This window comes from Pan paniscus, chromosome 7 (assembly GCF_029289425.2).
Source record: "Pan paniscus chromosome 7, NHGRI_mPanPan1-v2.0_pri, whole genome shotgun sequence".
In the NCBI taxonomy this organism is placed as follows: domain Eukaryota; kingdom Metazoa; phylum Chordata; class Mammalia; order Primates; family Hominidae; genus Pan; species Pan paniscus.
This window is the reverse complement of record NC_073256.2, coordinates 60715861-60739077: the sequence shown is the minus strand read 5'-3', so window position 1 is coordinate 60739077 and position 23217 is coordinate 60715861. Positions and strand designations below refer to the sequence as shown.

At 48.7% G+C, this 23217-nt stretch overlaps 2 protein-coding genes across 10 annotated transcripts in view; one reads left to right on the top strand and one right to left on the bottom strand.

Moving 5' to 3' along the window:
• Positions 1-15203, bottom strand: part of IKBKB (inhibitor of nuclear factor kappa B kinase subunit beta) — a 60860-nt gene extending 45657 nt beyond the window's left edge. For 4 of the 9 annotated variants that reach the window (XM_024929847.4, XM_055116512.2, XM_034966008.3 and 1 more), the window contains exons 1-2: positions 14975-15137; positions 14240-14373 (exon numbers count right to left, since the gene is read on the bottom strand). In XM_024929847.4, the coding sequence (XP_024785615.2) occupies positions 14240-14344 (105 nt within the window). In that variant the 5' untranslated portion in view covers positions 14345-14373; positions 14975-15137. Of the gene's footprint in view, positions 1-14239; positions 14374-14974 lie in introns of all 9 variants that reach the window. The other 5 variants (XM_008976912.5, XM_034966007.3, XM_034966010.3 and 2 more) reach the window with 3 other exon arrangements.
• Positions 1-23217, top strand: part of PLAT (plasminogen activator, tissue type) — a 507407-nt gene that overhangs the window by 395928 nt on the left and 88262 nt on the right. The window lies entirely within an intron of this gene.

Below are 23217 nucleotides of genomic sequence, written 5' to 3'. Positions count from 1 at the left end.
CATAGAGGACTGTGGCAAGGCCTCCCAGTGTGGCTGTTCCCATGGCACTCAAGCCACCTCAGTCTCACAGTTACCAAACTGGCCAGGATCCCTGCAGGAACAAGGACCTTCACAGCAAGAAAAGGAAAAATGGAAACCTCCACATACACCAGAAGCTGTCTAATAAGACCACTGAGTCACTGACCAATAAACCAATATTTAACACCGACACCAAGAACCAAAAGCTTCAGAAAAAAAGGTGGAAATGGAACAGTAGCCTCCATGCCAGAAAGGAGGTACTGTCAACACCTCTAAAATACTCTCAGAAGCTGCTTTCATCAAAGCCCAATACCACTTTGGCTAAGCTTTCCATCAGATGGTGACCTTGCATGCCTACTTTTTTTAAACAGCTCTATTGAGAATAATTCATGCACCATACAATTCATCCAATTAAATTACACAGTTCAATAGTTTCTGGCATACTAAAGAGTTGTGAGACCAAAACCACGGCACACTTTAGAACATGTCTGCCATCCCACAACAAAACTCCACACCCATCAGCAGCCACTCCCTACTCCCCCTGAGCCCCTCTAGTCCTAGGCAACCACCCACCTCTTTCTGTCTCTACGGATTAGCCTGTCCTGGACATTTCATATAAATGGAATCATATATCATGTGGCCTTTTGTGACAGGCTTCTTTCCCTGAGCACTGTTTCCAAGGTTCACCCATGGTGCAGCCACAAGCTTACGTCTGTGACTATGGGAGACCCCCTCAGTCCAGTCTGCGGCAGTAGGCATGGGCATCCAGGTTCTGCCCTAAGTATCCTTCTCATTCTCTTTGTCTAGTAGAACCCTGATCTTTGGCCTAGATTCTGAGGCGCTCTCTGAACAAGAGCTGACCTCTCTCAACAATTGTAAAACCTGTTGCTATTTTTTCTTTTTAGAGACAGGGTCTCACTCTGTTGCCCAGGCTGCAGTGCAGTGGAGTGATCATAGCTCACTGCTGCCTAAAACTCCTGGGCTCAAGCGATCCTCCCACCTCAGCTTCAAGTAGCTGGGATTACAAGCATGTGTCATTGTGTCCAGCTAATTTTTTTTATTTTTATTTTATTTTTGTAGAGACGGAGTCTCACTATGTTGCCCAGGCTGGTCTCAAACTCCTGGCCTCAAGTGGTCCTCCTACCTTAGCCTCTCTAAGCACTGGGATTACAGGCCTAAGCCCCTGCACCCGGCCACCTTGTTGCTATTAAACTGATTAGTAGTGGTACAAACCATGGTGGACACAAGTCCATCTCAAGCTTTTCAAGAATTAGGGAATGTGTCAAAAGAATAACATTTCTGGCCAGTCATGGTGGCTCATGCCTGTAATCCCAGAACTTTGGGAGGCTCAGGCAGGTGGATCACCTGAGGTCAGGAGTTCGAGACCAGCCTGGCCAACATGGTAAAACCCCATCTCTACTAAAAATAAAAAATTAGCTGGGTGCAATGGTGGGTGCCTCTAATCCTAGCTACTCGGGAGACTGAGGCAGGAGAATCGCTTGAACCCAGGTGTCAGAGGTTGCAGTGAACCGAGATCGTGCCACTGCACTCCAGCCTGGGTGACAGAGTGAGACTCTGTCTCAAAAAAAAAAAAAAAAAAAAAGAATAACGTTTCTTTAATTGATGTGCAGACCATGTTACACCTCCCTGTACCTTCCGATTCCTGGTCTGTTCTCAGGCTGACGTGAATTTGCTTTCAGGTTTCACTTCCCCACAGTGCTCAGACTCATTTTTGCCCAGTTCTGTGGTAGCTTCATCCACAGCAGCTCTGCCTGACGATATCTGCTATGGCTTAAGTTCCACAGTTTTCCATAATTCAATGAAAGCCAATTCCTGTTGTAGCAGTATCACCTCGGTATTTTTTTTTTTTTTTTTGAGATGGAGTCTCGCTTTGTCGCCCAGGCTGGAGTGCAGTGGCACGACCTCAGCTCACTGTAAGCTCCGCCTCCCGGGTTCACGCCATTCTCCTGCCTCAGCCTGCCTAGTAGCTGGGACTACAGGCACCCATCACCACGCCCGGCTAATTTTTTGTATTTTTAGTAGAGATGGGGTTTCACCATGTTAGCCACGATGGTCTCCATCTCCTGACCTCGTGATCCACCCGTCTCGGCCTCCCAAAGTGCTGGGATTACAGGTGTGAGCCACTGCGCCAGGACATCACCTCAGTATTAAGGGGCAATTCGGCCACAATGGCTCTGCATCCCAGGTGGGACTGATGGTTATAAAAGGACAAGTTTGGTCCCTTTTGTCTCTTGCCCTTTCGCCTTCACCCTATGATGATGCCTTGACCTTGGACTTCATAGCCTCTAGGACTATGAGAAATAAAATCATTATAAATTACCCATTCTCAGCTACTCTGTGATAGCAGCACTGAGCCGACTGAGACACTGCTACAGACACTTGCCTCCAGTTAGGTGGAGTTTGCAGAGGAGCTCAGACGTGGGGAACGCAGGGTTCCACAAACAGAGACCGATGGCCCCGCTGCAGCTTGAGGTGCCATTGCCAAGAGCATCTATCCACCTCCATCCACCCTGCAACATTTCCATGGACAGTATTCCAAGCAATGGTTTAGCCAAAGAGACTGTAACTTATGGTTCGTTACCTCAGAATGACTGAGACTAAACCAAGATACTGAAAAATCTGCAGCAATGTAACTTCAATACACAGAAGAGGGCACTCGTTTTCTATTGCTGCCATAATAAATTACCACAAACTTGGTGGCTTAAAATAACACACTTTATTTCCTTGCAGTTCTATCTGCTGAAGCCTGATGTGGGTCTCCCTGAGCTAAGATGTTGGTGGGGCTATGCTCCATCCAGAGGCTCTAGGGGAGAGTCTGTTTCCCTACTTTTCCTTCTGCATCTTCTAGAAGCGCCACTTTCATCAGCTCATAGCCCCTTAGCCCATCCTTGTGTCAGCCATGGCCCGCCATCTTCCTCACATGCATCGGCTGACCCTGGCTCTGCTGCCTCCTTCTCCCACGTTTAAGAACCCTTGGGATTACACTGGGACCCCCCAGGGAAGCCAGGCCAATCTCTCCATCTAAGGTCAGCTGATTAGAAAACTTAATTTCATCTGCAACCTTAATTTCCCTTTGCCATGCTGCCCCACCCAGTCATGGGTTCAGGGATTAGGATCCAGATTTCTTGGTGGGGTTGGGGGGGATTATTCTACCTACCATAAATGAAACAGGACAGATCATCAGATCCAAAAAAAGATTAGATGACTTAGTTTATTAAGTGATTTTAGGTAATCTGTCTAGCTACAAATTGGATAATTGCAGTCTTTTGCCCAACACAAACACTGGACCTGATACACAGCTGTCACTTGGCCCAACCCAGAATCAGGAGGAGATTCTGATACTGAAGACTTGATATTGGTCTTAAATATCCAAATGCAAACTAAAAAGACTGAACTCAGCAATGTGAACACTGAACAAGTCTTGAAATAACTGGGCATAGAGACCAAAACTAACTTTCTACTCACAGACAGCTCAGCTTCGCCCTAGAGTTGAGGCGAAATCCTAACTCCCTGGGCCTAGGAAGGTCTGCGTAGATACAGACATACTTAAACTTTTCCTAACACAGTGGCCTTCATCTGCCTCTAGGAAGTATTCTGAAATATTCCCAGTTTTTCCATGAGTAATGTTTCATTTGAAACAGAAATGCAAACAGAATGACTTTGTTACTAAAAACATACCTGCTCTAGAAAGCAAAATTCAATTAAAACAGAAGCAGGCTACGATCACCGGTTCTGAAACCCCAGGGAGTTTGTTCTTCACTAGCAGTGGAACTCAAACACATGTAAGGTAAGAAGGATGGCTTACTTTATTTTTCCTGGAATCTAGTGAGTCTTAGCTTAGTTCTGTGGAAACCCAGACTAGGCCTGCACCATCTCAGTACCCAACTTCTGGTACATGAACTCCTCGTGAAGGACAAAACTTAAAACTGCTTTGTGGCTGGGCATGGTGGCTCACACCTATAATCCCAGCACTTTGGGAGACCAAGGCAGGTAGATCGCTAGAGCCTGGGGGTTTGAGACCAGCCTGGGCAACATGGCAAGACTCTGTCTCTACTAAAAATATTTTTAAAAACTAGCCAGGCATAGTAGTAGATGCCTGTAGTCCCAGCTACTTGGGAGGCTGAGGTGGGAGAATCTCCTGACCCTCGGAAGTCAAGGCTGGGCAATAGAGCGAGACCTGCGTTGAGCTGTGATCACGCTGCTGCACTCCAGCGTGGACTACTGGAGTGAGACCCTGTCTCAAAAAATAAACACACACAAAACAACAAAAAACTGGTCTGTATTTTGAGAAAACGGAGAAAGGGTCCCCTGTATGTCCAGATTGAATGTAGTGATTATGAAGGTCCTCAGAGTTTGCAATTCCTTGCCTTTGATGCATGTAAACATAAAACTTATATATAAGCATGTGTGTCATAAGGTGTAAAAAAGGCAGAGGGGGAGCACATCCTCAGACCAAAAGGTGCCTGGCAGATGCGAGCTGAAGACCCAGTCACAGGAGAAACAAAAGGGGCCCAGCTTCCTCAAGTTTGCCTCTTCCAATGACTCAGGGGAAACTCACAGAGGCCAAGAGCTACGTTTAGACCCTTAGCCCAGAAAGCCCAGTGTCCCGTTATCATGGCAAGCATCCAACCAGTCCACTGTGGACATGGGGGCAATTAGTAAAAACCTCCTCCTCCTTCTCAGACCCCGCCCCCTGAAATGAATGCTTCAGAAAGGAGGTGCAGGGCTGGGACCAGAGAGACTGGGCAGGAGGACCCAGGGCTGGGAGCCAAAAAGGTCCGGGATCCAGCTGCAGTTTCACCCCTGGCTCAGCAGGTGACTGGACAGACCCTGGGCCCCAGCATCGCCTGGTCTATGCTAAGAGGGCCATGACTTCTTCACCCTACTCCCTACAGTGCAGACCCCCAAGGGGCACAGTGGCCTGCCGCCTCACCCACAGAAGCCAGGCACTCAGGCTCAGGAGACAAGCAGGTCCAGGTGTAACTCCCTCCCCCACCGCCTGGTAAAGGTGCGATAGAAGCCCATGGTACAAGCATCTAGGTCCTCATCCATAAGATGGGGATGGCTCCATCCACTCCAGGGATGTCAGCTAAAATGAAACACAGCATCCGACCACAGGGAGCCGGGAATAAACGACCGCAGCCTCACTTCCTTTTCTGGCCCTGTGGAGATGCTGCTCTGCCCACCTGAGTCGGCTTCTGTCTTCTTGCCAGGCCCTCGAAAGTGTACCTCCTATCCAGATCCTGCTAAAGCTCCATTCACCCCAAGAAGCCTCCCTTCCCCAGCGTTCGGGAGAGATCATGCGGACAGGGAACCCAGCTCGGATGCCACATGATGCCCTGGAAAAATGGCAGCCACTGTTATCCATGCAGTTCAGTGCTTGGATTTAGACTCACTTAATGCATTCCTGAATGCTCCCTGGATCACTGTGATCAGAGAGTAAGCACACGAAGGGCAGGGACCCTTTTTTCCTGGTATCCCCGACAGAGCTCGGGCCCAGGCTCTATAAATCCCTAGAGAAGTGACTGAACGGAGCAGAGGCTTTAAGGCTTCCAAGCACACAGATAAGCTGTGGTAAGCTTTGCCTTGTCCCATAAAGGGACAAGTACAGGTCCGTGCTGCTTCATAGAAGGGATCGTTAATACTCTGCCTTCTAACAGCCAGTGCACACACTGCCTCCTCCACCCCAACGAGCATCCCGCAGGGCCCCAGGCAGCGCTTCCTGGCCCTCCTCACAGCCAAGTGTACACAGAACATGATGATATCACAAGGTACCCTGGGTGGCTTCCAGAAGGCAGCTGACCCACATCCTGCCCAGCCATGTTGGGGACCCAGCACTGAGGAGATCAGTATCGGAGAATCCCCATAATCCATGCAAAAAGTGGGGACCCACAGCCAAGACGCTGACAGAGCCAGGATCTGAACCCAGGTCTGTGTGACTGAGTATCGTGTTTCCCGCCCCCACTCCCAAAACATGCTGCCAGGTGGGGGCACTCGGTTATCTCCTCCTCCTCTTCCTTTGTATTTAACAAAGTTCTCATTGAAAATATCAGCCTATCTAAACGGTACTGGGAAGTGGTTTGTGCTGACCCCTGGGCTGGAGGTCTTAGGGAGTCCCAACACAATGTGGAATGGTGAGGCCCGCGTGGCAGGAGAACCACAAGAACAGGGGAAGCAGGTTGTGGCGGGGCTCGCTTGTTCACTGCCCTCCCTCCCTAGGAAACACTCAATGTGGGGTTCTCTGTCTAACAAGGAAGACTTATAAGTGTTTTGTCCTCCAAAGAAGTGTTTTTCAACCAAGCACAGTGGCTCATGCCTGAAATCCCAGCACTTTGGGAGGCCAAGGCAGGAGGACTGCTTGAGCCCAGGAGTTCGAGACCAGCCTGGGCAACATAGAAAGACCTCATCTCTATAAAAATAAAAAAATTAGCCAGGCGTGGTGTCTCACACCTGTAGTCCCAGCTACTCAGGAGGCTGAAGTGGGAGGACTCCTTGAGCCTGGGAGTTCAAGGCTACAGTGAGCCCTGATCGAGCCACTGCACTCCAGTCTGGGTGACAGAGGGAGACCCTGTCTCAAAAAACAAACAACAAAAAATCAATAGAGAAGTGTTTTCCCCTTCCTGCTTCAAAAAGGTTTAGACTGTGGGGAACAATGAGAGCCTAAGGAACACCGAGGTCCCACCCTGAGTCCTCACCACGGAGAAGCCACAGGCACAATGGAAAAAGCATGAGGTTGGGTTCCGAACAGACGCAGGTTCCAATCCTAGCCTCTTTGCTTGCGAGCTCAGGTCTGTGGGTGAGTCACAGAGACTGTGCTTCAGTCTCCTCAACTATAAAATGGGAACAAAGACAACAGTACTTCCTTTCAGAGTTGTGAGGGCTGGAGAGAAAGCACGTAAATACCTAGTTTGATGCTGGCGCATAGCAGGTTCTCAGTAAATGATGCCTCTGATTATCAGGCCACTTCTCTGACTGAGGATACCCATGCTTAGGGGCTTTTTCATGTAACTTCTATTGTGATAACTACAACATTCCTTCTTCTGCAGACAAGATACAGTGCATGGAGTGTCAGGAAAGTGCACACTGTTGTTACGTGGAGTAAAACCATGAGAGTCAAGGAACCAACACCACCATAGCCCAGCTGCTTCTTTTAAGAGGCTGTGAACAGAGGGGTTCCCAACAGAGAACATACACGCTCATCTTCTGAACTTGGACAATGATCAAAGACTTCTCCTCAGCACCCAAAGCAGCCCTACAGATTTCCCAAACTTGGGGAGAACCCATGGGGAAGGAAGGTAGAGAGCTTCCTGGCCTGGGCTGGGCTCACGGGTAGGCATCATTGAGGACCTGCAGGCACTCCACTCCTCCTGCTCCCCTCCACCTCTACTCCACCACTAAGCGCTGTTAATTCCACCCCTTAAATCTCTCTCTCTTTTTTTTTTTTCTCAGACAGAGTTTCGCTCTTGTTGCCCAGGCTGGAGTGCAGTAGCACGATCTCGACTCACTGCAAACTCCACCTCCTGGGTTCAAGTAATTCTCCTGCCTCAGCCTCCTGGCTAATTTTGTATTTTTAGTAGAGACGGGGTTTCTCCACGTTGGTCAGGCTGGTCTCGAACTCCCAACCTCAGGTGATCCACCTGCCTCTGCTCCCAAAGTGCTGGGATTACAGGCATGAGCCACCGCACCAGGCCTAAATATCTCTTAAGTCTGCCCACCTCTCCCCATCTCTCACCTAGACGACTCCAAAACATTCAGACCTGGTCTGCCTGCATCACTGGGATGGAGCCAGTGACACCCTAGTGGCAGTCACTGAGAGCTGGTTGTTAACTACTCAGGAATCGGGCTGGAGCGGGCTATTAAACTACTGGTGGCTTGAAGTCAGCCCTGGTGGGAGTAGCTACTCCATGAGAACTACTGCACACTATGGATCAAGGCATTTCTTCTGAGAGCTGATTTTTTCCCAGCACGCTGCCCACTGCTTGGGCCCTCCCAATCTGTCCCCATGGGCACAGCGCCTCCCTCTAACATCGTTCCACAGCTCCTCCATCAAAACAAAACCTCCTCGGCTGAAACTGCCCAAAAAACACCACAGGATCTGACTCGCACCGTCCACCCTCAGCCACCCAAGCACTTGTGCCCCATCCTCCCTTCCGGCCACACTGGCCTTCAGTCTTGCCCACTTGCCACACCTGCCCTCCACAGAGGCCCCTCAGGAGCCTCTCCCTTGGCCTGGAACTCTCCTCCCACCTTCTCTGTCAAGCTGACTTCTACTAGGGCCTCAGTTCAAGTGTCACTTCCTTGGGGAACCTCCTCTGACACTGAATGATCCCACCCCAACGGAAGGTCTCAGTGCACTGGGTCCTTCTCCCAACTCACACTTTACCATACTTAGGAGCTTACATTTATAATTAGTTGACTAATGGCTCCTTCCCTTCTCCAAAGGTCTGCTTTAATTACCACTGTACACATAATAGACATTCGATAAATATTTGTGGACTGGCAGAGTAGATGATTTGGGGCACCTAGCACATATACAACGTCAGGCACTTGCTACAGGAGAACTGAAGGAACTCCAAGGCCAGACCCAGCCCTGGCTGACCAGGAATGTAGGGTCCTGACAAGACTTACTCCACATGCAGACAGGAAGGGCGGCACAGGAACCAGCCCAGAGGAACTCACCGGGAGAACCAGTTGCCACAGAACAAAGCCATCCCAGACGCATATGCGGAGGAGATGGCCTAGAGTTGGTCCTGGAGGAATGTGGAGGAGGGGGAGGCCTGTCTGGCAAGAGGGCTCAGCGCTCAAAACAGAGGCAGCCAAGGGGAGGAATGATGGAGAGGCAGGTGCAGACAGACTGCGTGGGGTTCAGCCGGCAGGAGGAGGAAGCTGGCTTTTGGCTTTTTAAAAATAAATAACAGCCCAGGCGCCTGTTAGTGGCTCATGCCTGTAATCCCAACACTTTGGGGGGCCAAGGTGGGCAGATCACTTGAGGTCAAAAGCTTGAGAACAGCCTGGCCGGCATGGTGAAACCCCGTGTCTACTAAAAATATAAAAACTAGCCGGGCATGGTGGCAGGTGCCTGTAATCCCAGCTACTTGGGAAGCTGAGGCAGGACAATCGCTTGAACCCAGGAGGCAGAGGTTGCAGTGAGCCGAGATCAAGCCACTGCACTCCAGCCTGGGCAACAGAGCGTGACTCCGTTGCAAAAAAAAAAAAAAAAAATTAGCCACACGTGGCCGGGTGCGGTGGCTCACGCCTGTAATCCCAGCACGAGGCCGAGGCAGGCAGATCACAAGGTCAGGAGATTGAGACCGTCCTGGCTAACACAGTGAAACCCCGTCTCTACTAAAAATACAAAAAAAAAATTAGCCGGGGGTGGTGGCGGGCGCCTGCAGTCCCAGCTACTTGGGAGGCTGAGGCAGGAGAATGGCATGAACCCGGGAGGCGGAGCTTGCAGTGACCCGAGATCACACCACTGCACTCCAGCCTGGGCGACAGAGCGAGACCCCGTCTCAAAAAAAAAAAAAAAAAAAAAATTAGCCGGGTGTGATGGCGCTGCCTGTAATCCCAGCTACTCAGGAGGCTGAGGCAGGAGAATCGCTTGAACCCAGGAGATGGAGGCTGCAGTGACCTGAGATCGCACCTGTCTCAGCTGAGAGTGAGACTGTCTCAAAAAAAAAAAAAAAAAACAAAAAAAACAAGAAAACATACGGGAAGTGCTTCAGGGCATTGGTCTGGGAAAAGATTTTATGGATAAGACCTCAAAAGTACAGTTAACAGAGGCAAAAGTAGACAAATGAGATTACATCAAACTAAAAAGCTTCTGCACAGCAAAAGAAAAAACAGAATAAACCTATGGAACCTATGGAGACAACTTATGGAATGGGAGAAATTATTTGCAAACTATCCATCCAACAAGGGATTAATATCAAGAATATGCAAGGAACTCAAACAATTCAACAGCAAAAAAATAAATAATCCAATTTTTCAAATGGGCAAATGATTTGAACAGGGATTTCTCAGACATACAGATGGCCAACAAGTATATGATAAAATGTTCAATATCACTAATCATCAGACAAATGCAAATCAAAACCACAATGAGATATCATCTCACCACAGTTAAAATGGCTATTATCAGAAAGACAAAAAGTAACAAATGAAGGCAAGGATGTGGAGAAAGCGGAACTCTATACACTATTGGTGGGAATGTAAATTAGCACAGCCATTATGGAAAATAGTATGGAGGTTCCTTGAGAAACTACAAACAAGGCTAGCGCAGTGGCTCACACCTGTAATTTCAGCAGGTTGGGAGGCTGAGGCAGGCGGATCACCTGAGGTCAGGAGTTCGAGACCATCCTGACCAACATGGTAAAACCCCGTCTCTGCTAAAAACATAAAAATTAGCCGGGTATGGTGGCATGTACCTGTAATCCCAGCTACTTGGAGGCTGAAGCAGGAGAACTGCTTGATCCTGGGAGGTGGAGGTTGCAGTGAGCTGAGATCATGCCACTGCACTCCAGCCTGGTTGACAGAGCAAGACTCCGTCTCAAAAAAAAAAAAGAAAAACTATAAATAGAACTACCATATGATCCAGCAATCCCACTACTGGGTATCTATCCAAAGGAAAGGAAATCAGTTTATCAAAGAGATATGGGCACCCTCATGTTTACTGCAGCACTATTCACAATAGCCAAAATATGGAATCAACCTAAATGTCCATCAATGAACAAATGAACAAAGAAAATGTGGTACACAGACACAATGTACTCTTATTCAGCCATAAAAAAGAATGAAATCCTGCCATCTGTGGCAACATGGATGAGCCTGGAGGGCATTACATTAAGGGAATTAAGCCAGGCCCAGAGAGATAAATACCACATGTTCTCACTCATCCGTGGGAGCTAATAAAAAACTGATCTCAGTTGGGTAAAGTCTGTTGGCTGACACCTGTAATCCCAGCACTTTGAGAGGCTGAGGTGGGAGGATCACTTGTGTCCAGGAATTCGAGACCAGCCTGGGCAACAGACAGACCTATCTACAAAAAATCAAAAATTAGCCGGGCATGGCGACGCACACCTGTAGTCCCAGCTACTCAGGAGGCTGAGGCAGAAGGATCATTTGAGCCCAGGAGGTCAAGGCTGCAGTGAGCCATGATGGCACCACTGCACTCAGCCTGGATGACAGATTGAGACCCTATCTCCAAAGAAATTAAAAATTAAAAAAAAAAAAATGCCAGGCACAGTGGCTCATGCCTGTAATCCCAGCACTTTGGGAGGCCGAGGCAGGCAGATCGCCTGAAGTCAGGAGTTTGAGACCAGACTGGCCAACATGGTAAAACCCTGTCTCTACTAAAAATACAAAAATTAGCCAGGCGTGGTGGTGCACGGCTATAATCCCAGCTACTTGGGAGGCTGAGGCTGGAGAATCGCTTGAACCTGGAAGACACCAGTTGCAGCGAGCCAAGACTGTGCCACTGCACTCCAGCTTGGGCAACAGAGCAAGAATCCATCTCAAAAAACAAAACAAACAAACAAACAAAAAACTGATCTCATCCAGGCTCGGTGGTTCCCACCTGTAATCCCAGCACTTTGGGAGGCTGAGACGGGGGGGCGGGGGGGGGGGGGATCACCTAAGTTCAGGAGTTCGAGACCAGCCTGGCCAACATGGTGAAACCCCGTCTCTACTAAAAATACAAAAATTAGCCAGGTGTGGTGGCAGGCACCTGTAATCTCAGCAACTCGGGAGGCTGGGGCAGGAGAATCACTTGAACCTGGGAGGCAGAGGTTGCAGTGAGCCAAGATCGCGCCACTGCACTCCAGCCTGGGCGACAAGAGCAAAACTCCGTCTCAAAACAACAACAACAACAACAACAACAACAAACTGATCTCGCAGAAGTAGAAAGTAGAATAGTGGTCACCAGAGGCAGGAAAGGGTGGTGGGGGTGGGGGGAGTTGTGGAGGGAAATAGGGAGAGACTGGTTAATGGGTACAAAATTACAGTTAGGTGGAATAAGTTACAGTATTCTATAGAACAACAGGGTGACTACAGTGAATAAAACTTTATTGTATATTTCAGGCCGGACGTAGTGGCTCACGTTTGTAATCCAAGCACTTTGGGCGGCTGAGGTGGGCAGATCACCTGAGGTCAGGAGTTTGAGACCAGCATGGCCTACATGGTGAAACCCCATTTCTACTAAAAATACAAAAATTAGCTGGGCGTGGTGGTGCACACCTGTAATTCCAGGTACTCAGGAGGCTGAGGCAGGAGAATCACTTGAACTCAAGAGGCAGAGGTTGCAGTGAGCCAAGATCACACCACTGCACTCCAGCCTGGGCAACAGTGCGAGACTCTGTCTCCGGAAAAAAAAAAATATTGTATATTTCCAAATAGCCAGAAGAAAGAATTTTGACTGTTTCCAACAAAAAGGATAAGTGTTTCAAGTGATGAACATGCCAATTACCCCGATTTGATCATTACACATTATGTATCAAAATATCACACTGTACCCCATAAATATGTACAATTATTATGTGTCAATTAAAAATAAAAACAGGCCAGGTTCAATGACTCATGGCTGTAATCCCAGCACTTTGAGAGGCCAAGGCAGGAAGATCACTTGAGGCCAAGAGTTCTAGACGAGCCTGGACAACATTGTGAGACCACCATCACTACAAAAAATAAAAAAAAACCTCAGCTGAGGCCAGGTCCCATGGCTCAGGCCTGTAATCCAAACATTTTGGGAGGCAAAGACGGGAAGACTGCTTGAGGATGAGAGTTTGAGACAAGCCTGGGCAACATAGCAAGACCCCATCTCTACAAAATTTAAAAAAATGTTAATTATTTGAAATATGGATTTTCATCATCATTCTAAATGAAATTCTCACTTTCATGTGGATCTGCTTATTTTTTGCCGTGCAGTATTGCAAGCAATACTGGGAAGACATCATAATTAGCAAATATTTTAAATATATATATATATATATTTTTTTGAGACAGGGTCTCATTCTGTCGCCCAGGCTGGAATGCAGTGACACTATCTCAGCTCACTGCAACCTCTGCCTCCTGGGTTCAAGCGATTCTCCTGCCTCAGCCTCCTGAGTAGCTGAAGTTACAGGCATGCACCACCACACCGGCTAATTTTGTATTTTTAGTAGAGATGAGGTTTCACCATGTTGGCCAGGCTGGTCTCAAACTCCTGACCTCAAGTGATCCTCCTGCCTCGGCCTCCCTAAGTGCTGGGATTACAGGTGTGAGCCACTGCGCCCGACATTTTAAATAATTTTTAAAAAATGGTTTAGAAACAAGGTCTCACTCTGTCACCTAGGCTAGAGTACAGTGGCACAATCATAGCTCCCTACAGCCTCAAACTCCTGGACAAGCAATCCTCCCACATCAGCCTCCAATGTAGTGGGACTACAGGTACGCACCATGGCTGCCTAAGTTTTTTTTTTTTTTTTTTTTTTGAGACAGAGTCTCACTCTGTTACCCAGGCTGGAGTGCAGTAGCGCAATCTTGGCTCACTGCAACCTCCGCCTCATGGGTTCAAGCGATTCTCCTGCCTCAGCCTCCCAAGTAGCTGGGGACTACAGGCACGTGCCACCAAGCCTGGCTAATTGTTTGTATTTTTAGTAGCGATGGGGTTTCACAGTGTTAGCCAGGATGGTCTCCATCTCCTGACTGCGTGATCCGCCTGCCTCAGCCTCCCAAAGTGCTGAGATTACAGGTATAAGCCACCACGCCCAGCTGGCTGCCTAATTTTTAAAACTTTTTTGTAGAGACGAGGTCTTGCTATGTTGCCCAGGCTGCTCTTGAACTACTGGCCTCAAGGAATTAAAATATTTTAAACTATTTATTTAGTCTCATCCTTTAAATTTTCCTATTTCTATATGTTTTCTAAAATATAATATCAGTATATATTAGTACATGATATTCTACTGTTACCATATATATATAATAGAGACTAAGAGCTTAACTTTATTTTACTATTTATTTAGGTGACATAGTCAATAAAGCATGGAGACCACTAACCTGGAGTCAGCTCAGAAGTCCTGAAGCCCTCTTCCCAGTCCCCCTATTCACTGTCCCAAGATGACCAAAGCCAAAGGTGAGCCCTTGGCCCAGCAGGATCAGAGAAAGTGGAGGCAGTGAGGAGGGGGCCTGGTTCCCCGCCCCTCCCCAAGCTGCACAGAGGGCCTACCTGATTGTGCCATCGGATGACATTTCCAAATCCCCCTGTCCCAAGGCGCTCTTTCATTTCCCAGGCCCCACATGTCTGCGTTGTCAGGGAAGGTGACCAGCTCATACTGATGTCGTGCTAACTCTATAAGCAATCTGGGATGGGGAAAAAAGGTTAGGATTAAGAAAAAAATGGAGCTCAAAGGGATGGAGAAGGCAAGAGATACCACTGCTCTTGAATGGGAGAGAAGAAAAATACAACTGGTTTTTTACTTTGTAAAGAAACCAATGTGTTTGGTTGGTCCAAACTTTGTGGCAAACTTTTGTCCCTCTCACCCTCCCCCATCCGGTTGCTGTGGCATCAGGCAAGGAAGAAAGTCACCGAGGGAGGCGATGCCCACGCCCTTGCCCTAGCGAGGGGATCCCCAGCTGACTCCACCAGGGGCGCCCGGGCCTGCCCGCCTTCTGCCCGAGGTGGCAGGGGCAGAACCTACTTCTGAGCGTCGCCGAGGTCACGTGTTTCTTTACAATGTTCCCATAAATCGCAGGTTCCCCTCAAAGCCACCCACCCCAAGAAGCCACCCCAGGGAGAGCTGTTTCTCCCGGCTTCCCGAACTCCAACCCGCACAAGTGAAACGCTCCCCAGTCCGCAAGCTGCGACTTCCCAGCGGCACAGAGGGGTCTTCCGGGCCTTGCAGGCAGCGGGGCGGCGGGGCCTGCAGGTGGCACCCGGGCCGCACCCACGAGGGGGACTCACCTGTCGGCAGGGACGCGGGGCAGGGGGCGGGCTCCCCGGGGCGGGGAAGGCGGGGCTGGGGCGGCCAAACCCGGGGCTATGACACCCCCCTGAAAACATTAAAATGCGGGAATCTTAACGCGGGCAGCGCGGCGCGACTTCCTCAAACACTTCCTGCTCTGACGTCACGGAGCACGTTGGCCGCGGCCGCTCTTAAAGAGGCCGCTCCCGGCGCGAGGCGGACCAGGTCCGGATGCTGCGAGTGCTGCGCCTGTCCCGGGACCCTCGACCGGGCGACTCCCCCGGGGCGGGGGTGGCGTGTGGTCTCTAGACAACTGAGGGAAAGTAGACAGACCGTGCTCACCGATTTAAAAGAACAGCCCTGAAATGACCCCCGTTACACCTTGTTCTCTTTTTTAGACAAGTTACTTCCACCTGGAGCGGTTTCTGGGCCCGGGTATGGGGATTTCTTCACCCGGCCCCCTAGGCTTTCACCTCGGTGGAATTTCCCGCGCCCCCGCTGGGATGATTTAGGGACTGTTGGCTAGAACTGCCCTTGCCTACCGCCCTACTGCGGGCGCTCCCCTGTCTGGGGGGTGCTTGGCTGGGTGTGGAGAAGGATCAATCACAGCTGACTCCTCAGAGGTGACAGCCCCTGCCCCCTTAAAAACAAGAAAAGACCTAGCAGTGTGAAGCCAAACTGCACCCCCAGCCCCGGTGACATGAGGAAACCGTGAGGCGCTCAGCCTGAGGTTCATCGTTCATCTCCTTCCTGCTTGGAATCAGAATGTCCTCACTGCTGAGTTTCTCCGTTTTATGGGATTACATTAGTGGACAAAGGAGGTGTGTGTGTGTGTGTGTGTGTGTGTGTGTGTTGCTATATTTTATTCAAGCAGAAAAAAACTACCAAAGGAACCTGAAGATGATAATAATAGCTCACATCTATAGAGTGCTTACACAGTGCAGGGCTCTGTTCTAAATCTCTGTACTTAGATTTCCTTATTCAATCCTCAGGGCAACCCTGTAAATTGGAAAATACTGCATCATCATCATTATTATTATTATTATCTCGCTCCGTCACCCAGGCTGGAGTGCAGTGGTGTGATCACAGCTCACTGCAGCCTCCAACTCCTGGGCTCAAGTGATTCTCCTGACTACAGGTGCGCGGCCGCCATACCTGGTGGCGGGGTCTCACTCACTGTGTTGCCCAGGCTGGTCTCCAACTCCTGGGCTCAAGGGATCCACCCGCCTGGGCTTCCCAAAGTGTTGAGATTACAGGCTGTGAGCCACTGCACCTGGTCTGCATTATTATTATTTCCAAGGTACATAGCTGCTACGTAGATGAGCTGATACTCAAACCCTTCTTAATCCGTGGCTAAAAGTAGCATGTTAAGAAGTTCGGAAGGAGGCAAACTGGATTTTGAATCCAGATACTGCTGTTGACTACCTCTGAGGCACGGGGGCTGGTTACTTAAACACTCTGAGAACCTATTTCCTCTTTTAAAATTTAGGCAATATTAGGTTGAATTGCATTTAATTGTCATTTTTTGGAAATTGAAAACAGCCAAAACATCAGTGACAAAGATCAGCAGTTTCATCTGCTTCATTGTAATAGCAGGGGGACAGGCGGGCTCATAGAAAGTCATAGAAAGGAGGCCACCCCAGAGTTGTTGTGAGGGACAAATGAGGTATTGATAGCAGCAGTGCCTGACAGCCCTGGGGTTGAAGTTAACTCAGGGACAGATCTCAACCCAAACATAGGGGTCAATGGTGTCCAGGGCTGTGCTAGGCACGCTGGCTGCTCGGTTTCTCCCCTCTCCCCTCTTCCCTCTCCTTTCTCTTTTTCTTTCTCTCTCTCTCTCTTTTCCTTCCTTCCTTCCTTCCCCCTCCCCTCCCCTCCCCTCCCCTCCCCTCCCCTTCCCTTCCCTTCCCGGCTAGTTGGTTTCTTTCTTTTCCTTCTTTTCTTTTCCTTCCTTCCTTCCTATCTCTCCTCCTTCCTTCCTTCTTTCCTTCTTTCCTTTCCTTTTCCTCCCCTCCCCTCCCCTCCCCCCTTCCCCTCCCCTCCCCTCGCCCCTTCCCCTTCCCCTCCCCTCCCCTCCCCTCGCTTCCCCTCCCCTTCCCTTCCCAGCTGCTAGCTTTCTTTTTTTTCTTTCCTTTCTTTCTTCCTTTCCTTTCCTTTTCTTTCTTTTTTCTTTCTTGACAGGGCCTTTCTCTATCGCCCACTTTGGAGTATAGTGGCAGGATCACGGCTCACTGCAGTCTTGACCTCCTGGGTTCAAGGGGTCCTCCCGCCTCAGCCTCCCCACTAGCTGGGATTACAGGCACGCGCCACCATGACCAGCTAATTTTTAAATTTTATTTTGTTGACATGGGGGGTCTCACTATGTTACTCAGACTTGGCTCGAACTCCTGGCCTCAAAGCAATCCTCCCGCCTTGGCCTCCCTAAGTGCTGGGATTACAGGTGTGAGCCACCGCTCCTGGCCTGGTATTTCTTGATTACTCCCAGCTAAATGGCAAGCTCAGCCTCAAGGCCAGAAGCAACAGGAACATGAGTAAATAGTTGTAACACACGTAGAATAGTGACTGCATTGTCTAAGTGCAATATAAGTGTTTGCTTAATAAGTAAATTTTTTAAATAAAATATTTATTGGCCAGGTGAGGTGGCTCATGCCTGTAATCCCAGCACTTTGGGAGGCCAAGGTAGGCAGATCACTTGAGGTCAGGAATTTGAGACCAGCCTGGCCAACATGGTGAAACCACGTCTCTACGAAAAATACAAAAATTAGCTAGGCGTGGTGGCAGGTGCCTATAATCCCAGCTACTTGGGAGGCTGAGGCAGGAGAATCACTTGAACCCAGGAGCTGGAGGTTGCAGTGAGTGGAGATCGCACCAGTGCACTACAACATGGGCAACAGAGCGAGACTCCATCTCAAAAAAAAAAAATTTGGCCGGGTGTGGTGGCTCACCCCTGTAATCCCAGCACTTTGGGAGGCCGAGGCAGGCAGATCACTTGAGGTCAGGAGTTCAAGACTAGCCTGGCCAACATAGTGAAACCCCGTCTCTACTAAAAATACAAAAATTAGGCCAGGCACAGTGGCTTACACCTGTAATGCCAGCACTTTGGGAGGCCAAGGGGGGCAGATCACGAGGTCAGGAGATCAAGACCATCCTGGCCAATATGGTGAAACGCCATCTCTACTAAAAATACAAAAAAATTAGCTGGGTGTGGTGGCATGTGCCTGTAATCCAAGCTACTCGGGAGGCTGAGGCAGGAGAATCGCTTTAACCCAGGAGGCAGAGGTTGCAGTGAGCCGAGATCGTGCCATTGCACTCCAGCCTGGGCGACAAGAGCAAAACTCCATCTAAAAAAAAAAAAAAAAATTATTGAGCACCTATATGTGCTGGGCACTGTGGAGAGTCTATTTCCAGTACAATGTCATAAAAGGTTTCTCTTTAATCCTGTCATCTCTGAAAAACACTGTCCTTGAGAAACTTACCAAGATGTCCGCTAATATGCCAAAAGTTTACTCTGCGCTCCTGTAATTTGAATCCTCATTTTGCTCAGCTCAAAATAACTTGGCTTTCAACTGAACATAAATCTCTCTGATAAGGTCACGTATTACTAGGCTTTTTTTTTTCTTCAATTAATCATGGCCCAGGAAGGGGCCTCTGGGTTTTATCATATTCCAAGATATTTATTATCTTAAGCTCAATTTTCTATCCAGATAAGACATGTTTAGATATCTCTGCCTGCATCTGGTTTCTGTCCTGCTCTGGAGACATGAGCAGACTGTTTACAAAAGATATTTTCAGATTCAGCAGAAAAATGTCCCCTTTTCTTCCTGCTTTGAGGCTGAGTGTGCTTTTTAGCTGTGCTATAGGGAAATCAAGAAATACTGACCAGCCAGAGTGCCTAGCTCAGCCCAGGGCATTACTGACCCAGGGGATCCAAGCAATGGAATGAGATCTCATCAGAGGCACTTAGAATCTTACCGGGTTTTTAAGACCCACAGGGAGCCATGAAGTAAGGACAGACAAAGGCCAGGCAATATAAAATCACACACGGATTTGTTCTGCAGTAATTAGTACCACAGTACAGTACCGTTATAGGAAAGGGGTCCCGATCCAGACCCCAAGAGAGGGTTCTTGGATCTCGCGCAAGAAAGAATTCAGGGCGAGTCAGTAAAGTGAAAGCAAGTTTATTAAGAAAGTAGGGGCCAGGCATGGTGGCTCACGCCTGTAATCCCAGCACTTTGGGAGGCAGGTGGATCACGAGGTCAGGAGATGGAGACCATCCTGGCTAACACGGTGAAATCCCGTCTCTACTAAAAATACAAAAAATTAGCCAGGCATGGTGGCGGGCGCCTGTAGTCCCAGCTACTCAGGAGGCTGAGGCAGGAGAATGGTGTGAACCCAGGAGGTGGATGGATCTTGCAGTGAGCCAAGATCGCGCCAGTGTACTCCAACCTGGGTGACAGAGCGAGACTCCACCTCAAAAAAAAAAAACAAAAAACAAAAAACAAAACAAACAAAAAAAGAAGGTAAAGGAATAACAGAACGGCTACTCCTTAGACAGAGCAGCCCCCGAGGGCTGCTGGTTGCCCATTTTTATGTTTATTTATTTATGCTAAACAAGGGGTGGGTTATTCATGCCTCCCTTTTTTTAGACCAAATAGGGTAACTTCCTGATGTTGCCATGGCATTTGTAAACTGTCATGGTGCTGGTGGGAGTATAACAGTGAGGACGACCAGATGTCACTCTCGTGGCCATCTTGGTTTTGGTGGGTTAGATCCGGCTTCTTTACTGAAACCTGTTTTATCTGCAGGGTCTTTATGACCTATATCTTGTGCTGACCTCCTGTCTCGTTCTGTGACTTAGAATGCCTTAACCATCTGGGAATGCAGCCCAGTAGGTCTCAGCCTCATTTTACCCAGCTCCTATTCAAGATGGAGTTGCTCTGGTTCAAATGCTTCTGGCAGTACTAGTGATAAGGATAAGGTTTCTGAGCACTGTTAAATTTAAAATGAAATCTTGTTCACAGAGTAAGTCAAAGATAACTGTCTTCTTACTCAGTCTTTTATGTCATCCACTGATTAAATTCTGCTCTCTCACCTGATGGCAGTGAAGCAAAGCAGCACTGAGCTCCTCCAAGTAAAGAAAGAATTGTTTTCTGTACAACCTGGAGCTGAATCATAGAAGGAGAAGACAGCTTGAAAGATAAGAGGCCGTAAGGCAGACCACAGAGGACGGGGAGGATTTCCCCAGCACCCCAGCCCCCATAGTCAGCTCTGGTTCAGCGATTTCAGCAACTCTTTCATGACCCATCTGATTTTGTTTTATCCCAGCCCTGCAGAGAAAGGACTCTGCAGGTCAGGACTTGCTTCTTCAACAGACAAAAACTCCTCTGCCAGAAAAGTTGCAGAAACTAGTTTAGAAAGTCGGAGGATGTGAAGAAGTCTGCCTTTGTTCTGGGGACCTTGGTGGGAGATGAGGGTGGGCTGGTGGAGACGAGGGTGAGAATGAACCTTGCCGCAGACCCTTTGGGCTCCATGCAGAGCTGGCTGCAGAAGAGGAAGGAAAGGAAATTGGCCAGCTGCTGTCTCTGTGACTGGACCTGGGCCAATCAAGAAACTGAGAGGAGCAGGGCCAGCCAGGTTATTGTGCCTCAAACTTAGGCAGAAACAAGCAAAGGCAAGGATTTGGGGCTCTGAGTCACCCTCTCTGGAGGAATGAGAGCTTAGAGGAGGAAATCACTTTTTAAGCTCCCTTTACTTTTACACACACGTTTTTATTCCAGTAAATTCAAACTAAAGAGGAAGAAGTCATGAAAGGGCAGCTGCCACCTCAGGCCGTGGTGGCGGAGACAAAGGGTATGGGCCGGTGTAGACGTCTAAGAAACCAACAGGTATGCTTTTCGGCTTACCTTGGTTCTGAGCTCCTACTTTTGACCCATGGGCTGTGTTGCAGCTCAGCTGCCGGACTCCAGTCCTTCCTGGGCTCAGGCCTCTCTCTGCACTTCCCCTTGTCAGTGGTGCCTGGCCCTCCTACCTGCCTGTCCCAACTTTTCCTTTCTGCAGGAGTCTGCTGGTGACTATCCGGGAGGCCAGATCACTGTAGGAGACCAGAATATGCCACCCAAAATAGGCCTCTTTGGCATACAGATTATTCTGAGAAACAGCAACCGAAGAAGCAACTCCGAAAGCAGAATAAAAATGACCCTTTTGCCCGGGTGTGGTGGTGTGCACCTGTAGTCCCATCTATCCCAGAGGCTGAAGCAAGAGGATCACTTGAGTCTAGGAGTTCACAATCAGCGTGGGAAACATAACAAGAACCTATCTTTACTTAGAAAATAAAATGGGCTGGGCACGATGGCTCACGCCTGTAATCCCAACACTTTGGGAGGCCGAGTGGGGTGGATTACCTGAGGTCAGGGGTTTGAGACCAGCCTGACCAACATGGTGAAACCCCATCTCTACTAAAAATACAAAAATTAGCTGGGCGTGGTGGCAAGCACCTGTAATCCCAGTTACTCGGGAGACTGAGGCGGGAGAATCACTTGAACTCGGGAGGCAGAGGTTGCAGTAAACAGAGATGGCGCCATTGCACTCCAGCCTGGGTGACAAGAGTAAAACTCCATCTCAAAAAAAAAAAAATGTTTAAGGCCCGGCATGGTGGCTCACACCTGTAATCCCAGCACTTTGGGAGGCTGAGACAGGTGGATCACCTGAGGCCAGGAGTTCAAGACCAGCCTGACCAACATGGTGAAACCCTGTCTCTACTAAAAATACAAAAATTAGCTGGGCATGATGGTGGGCACCTGTAATCCCAGCTACTTGGGAGGCTGAGACAGGAGAGTCGCTTGAACTAGGGAGGCGGAGGCTGCAATGAGCTGAGATCGTGCTACTGCACTCCAGCCTGGGAGACAGAGTGAAACTCAAAAAGTTAAGTTAAATTAAATAATATTTTAAAAGCTACCCTTTTGTAAGGGAAATTTACATCTATAAAAACCATCTCTCTGCTGTTTTCTGTTAGCCTCAGCAACAACAAAAAACATCTCTTGCCAGGTGTAGTGGCTCATGCCTATAATCCCAGGACATTGGGAAGCCCAGGCAGGAGGATTGCTTGAGCCCAGGAGTTTGAGACCAGCCTGGGCAATATAGGGAGACCCCATCTCTACAAAAAAATCAACATATTAGCTGGGTGTGGTGTCATGCCTGTAGTCCCAGCTACTGGGGAGGCTGAGGTAGGACGGTCACTTGAAATCAGGAGTTCGAGACCAGCAAGACCTTGTCTCTAATTAATTTTTAAAAATATAATTTTATAATTAATTATAAAAAATAAAATAAAATTAATTTTAAAATAAAATATAATCATCTATGTATACTTAAATACCAAAAAAAAAGGCCCAGCTGGGCGTAGTGGCTCACACCTGTAATCCCAGTGCTTTGGGAGGCCAAGGCAGGTGGATCACCTGAGGTCAGGAGTTCGAAACCAGCCTGGCCAACATGGTGAAACCCCATCTCTACTAAAAATACAAAAATTATCCAGGCATAGTGGCAGGCGCCTGTAATCCAAGCTCCTCAGGAGGCTGAGGCAGGAGAATTGCTTGAACCCAGGAGGCAGAGGTTGCAGTGAGCCAAAATCGTGCCATTGCACTCCGGCCTGGGCAACAGGAATGAAACTCCATCTCAAAAAACAAACAAAAAAACGCGTCTCCATTTGTAAGTGTTTCTTTGTCCCTATACCAGGAAAAGAAGTGTGGCTCTAATGCACCAGAAACTCTAATCATTAGAGAAGACACCAACATAAATCTGCACTACAAACCTTAGCTTTGCTTACCAAGCTTTTTCTGGACACCACCCCATAACTGTCCACCCCAACACCGTTCTTGTTTTGTTTCAGCTGGAGATGGTATTTAAGCCCGAATTCTAAGCCATCCCTCTAGATTTTACTCATTTCTCTGGGTATCTCCTATGTATACCTGAAATATACATGTTGTTAAACTTCCTTTTGTCTTTCTCTTCTTAATCTGCCATTTCGTTATAGGAAGTCCCAGCCGGGAACACAGAAAGGATATGGAGAAAATTATTATTCTGCCCCTACAGTTTCGGTGACCCAGATGGGATCTCTGGGACACCCTGCCTGCTCTACAATTGGGATCCCTGGAAAAGTGACAGAATCTGGCAACAGGTAAGAATGTGGTGTCGGCCGGGTGTGGTGGCTCACACCTGTAATCCCAGCCCTTTGGGAGGCCAAGGCAGG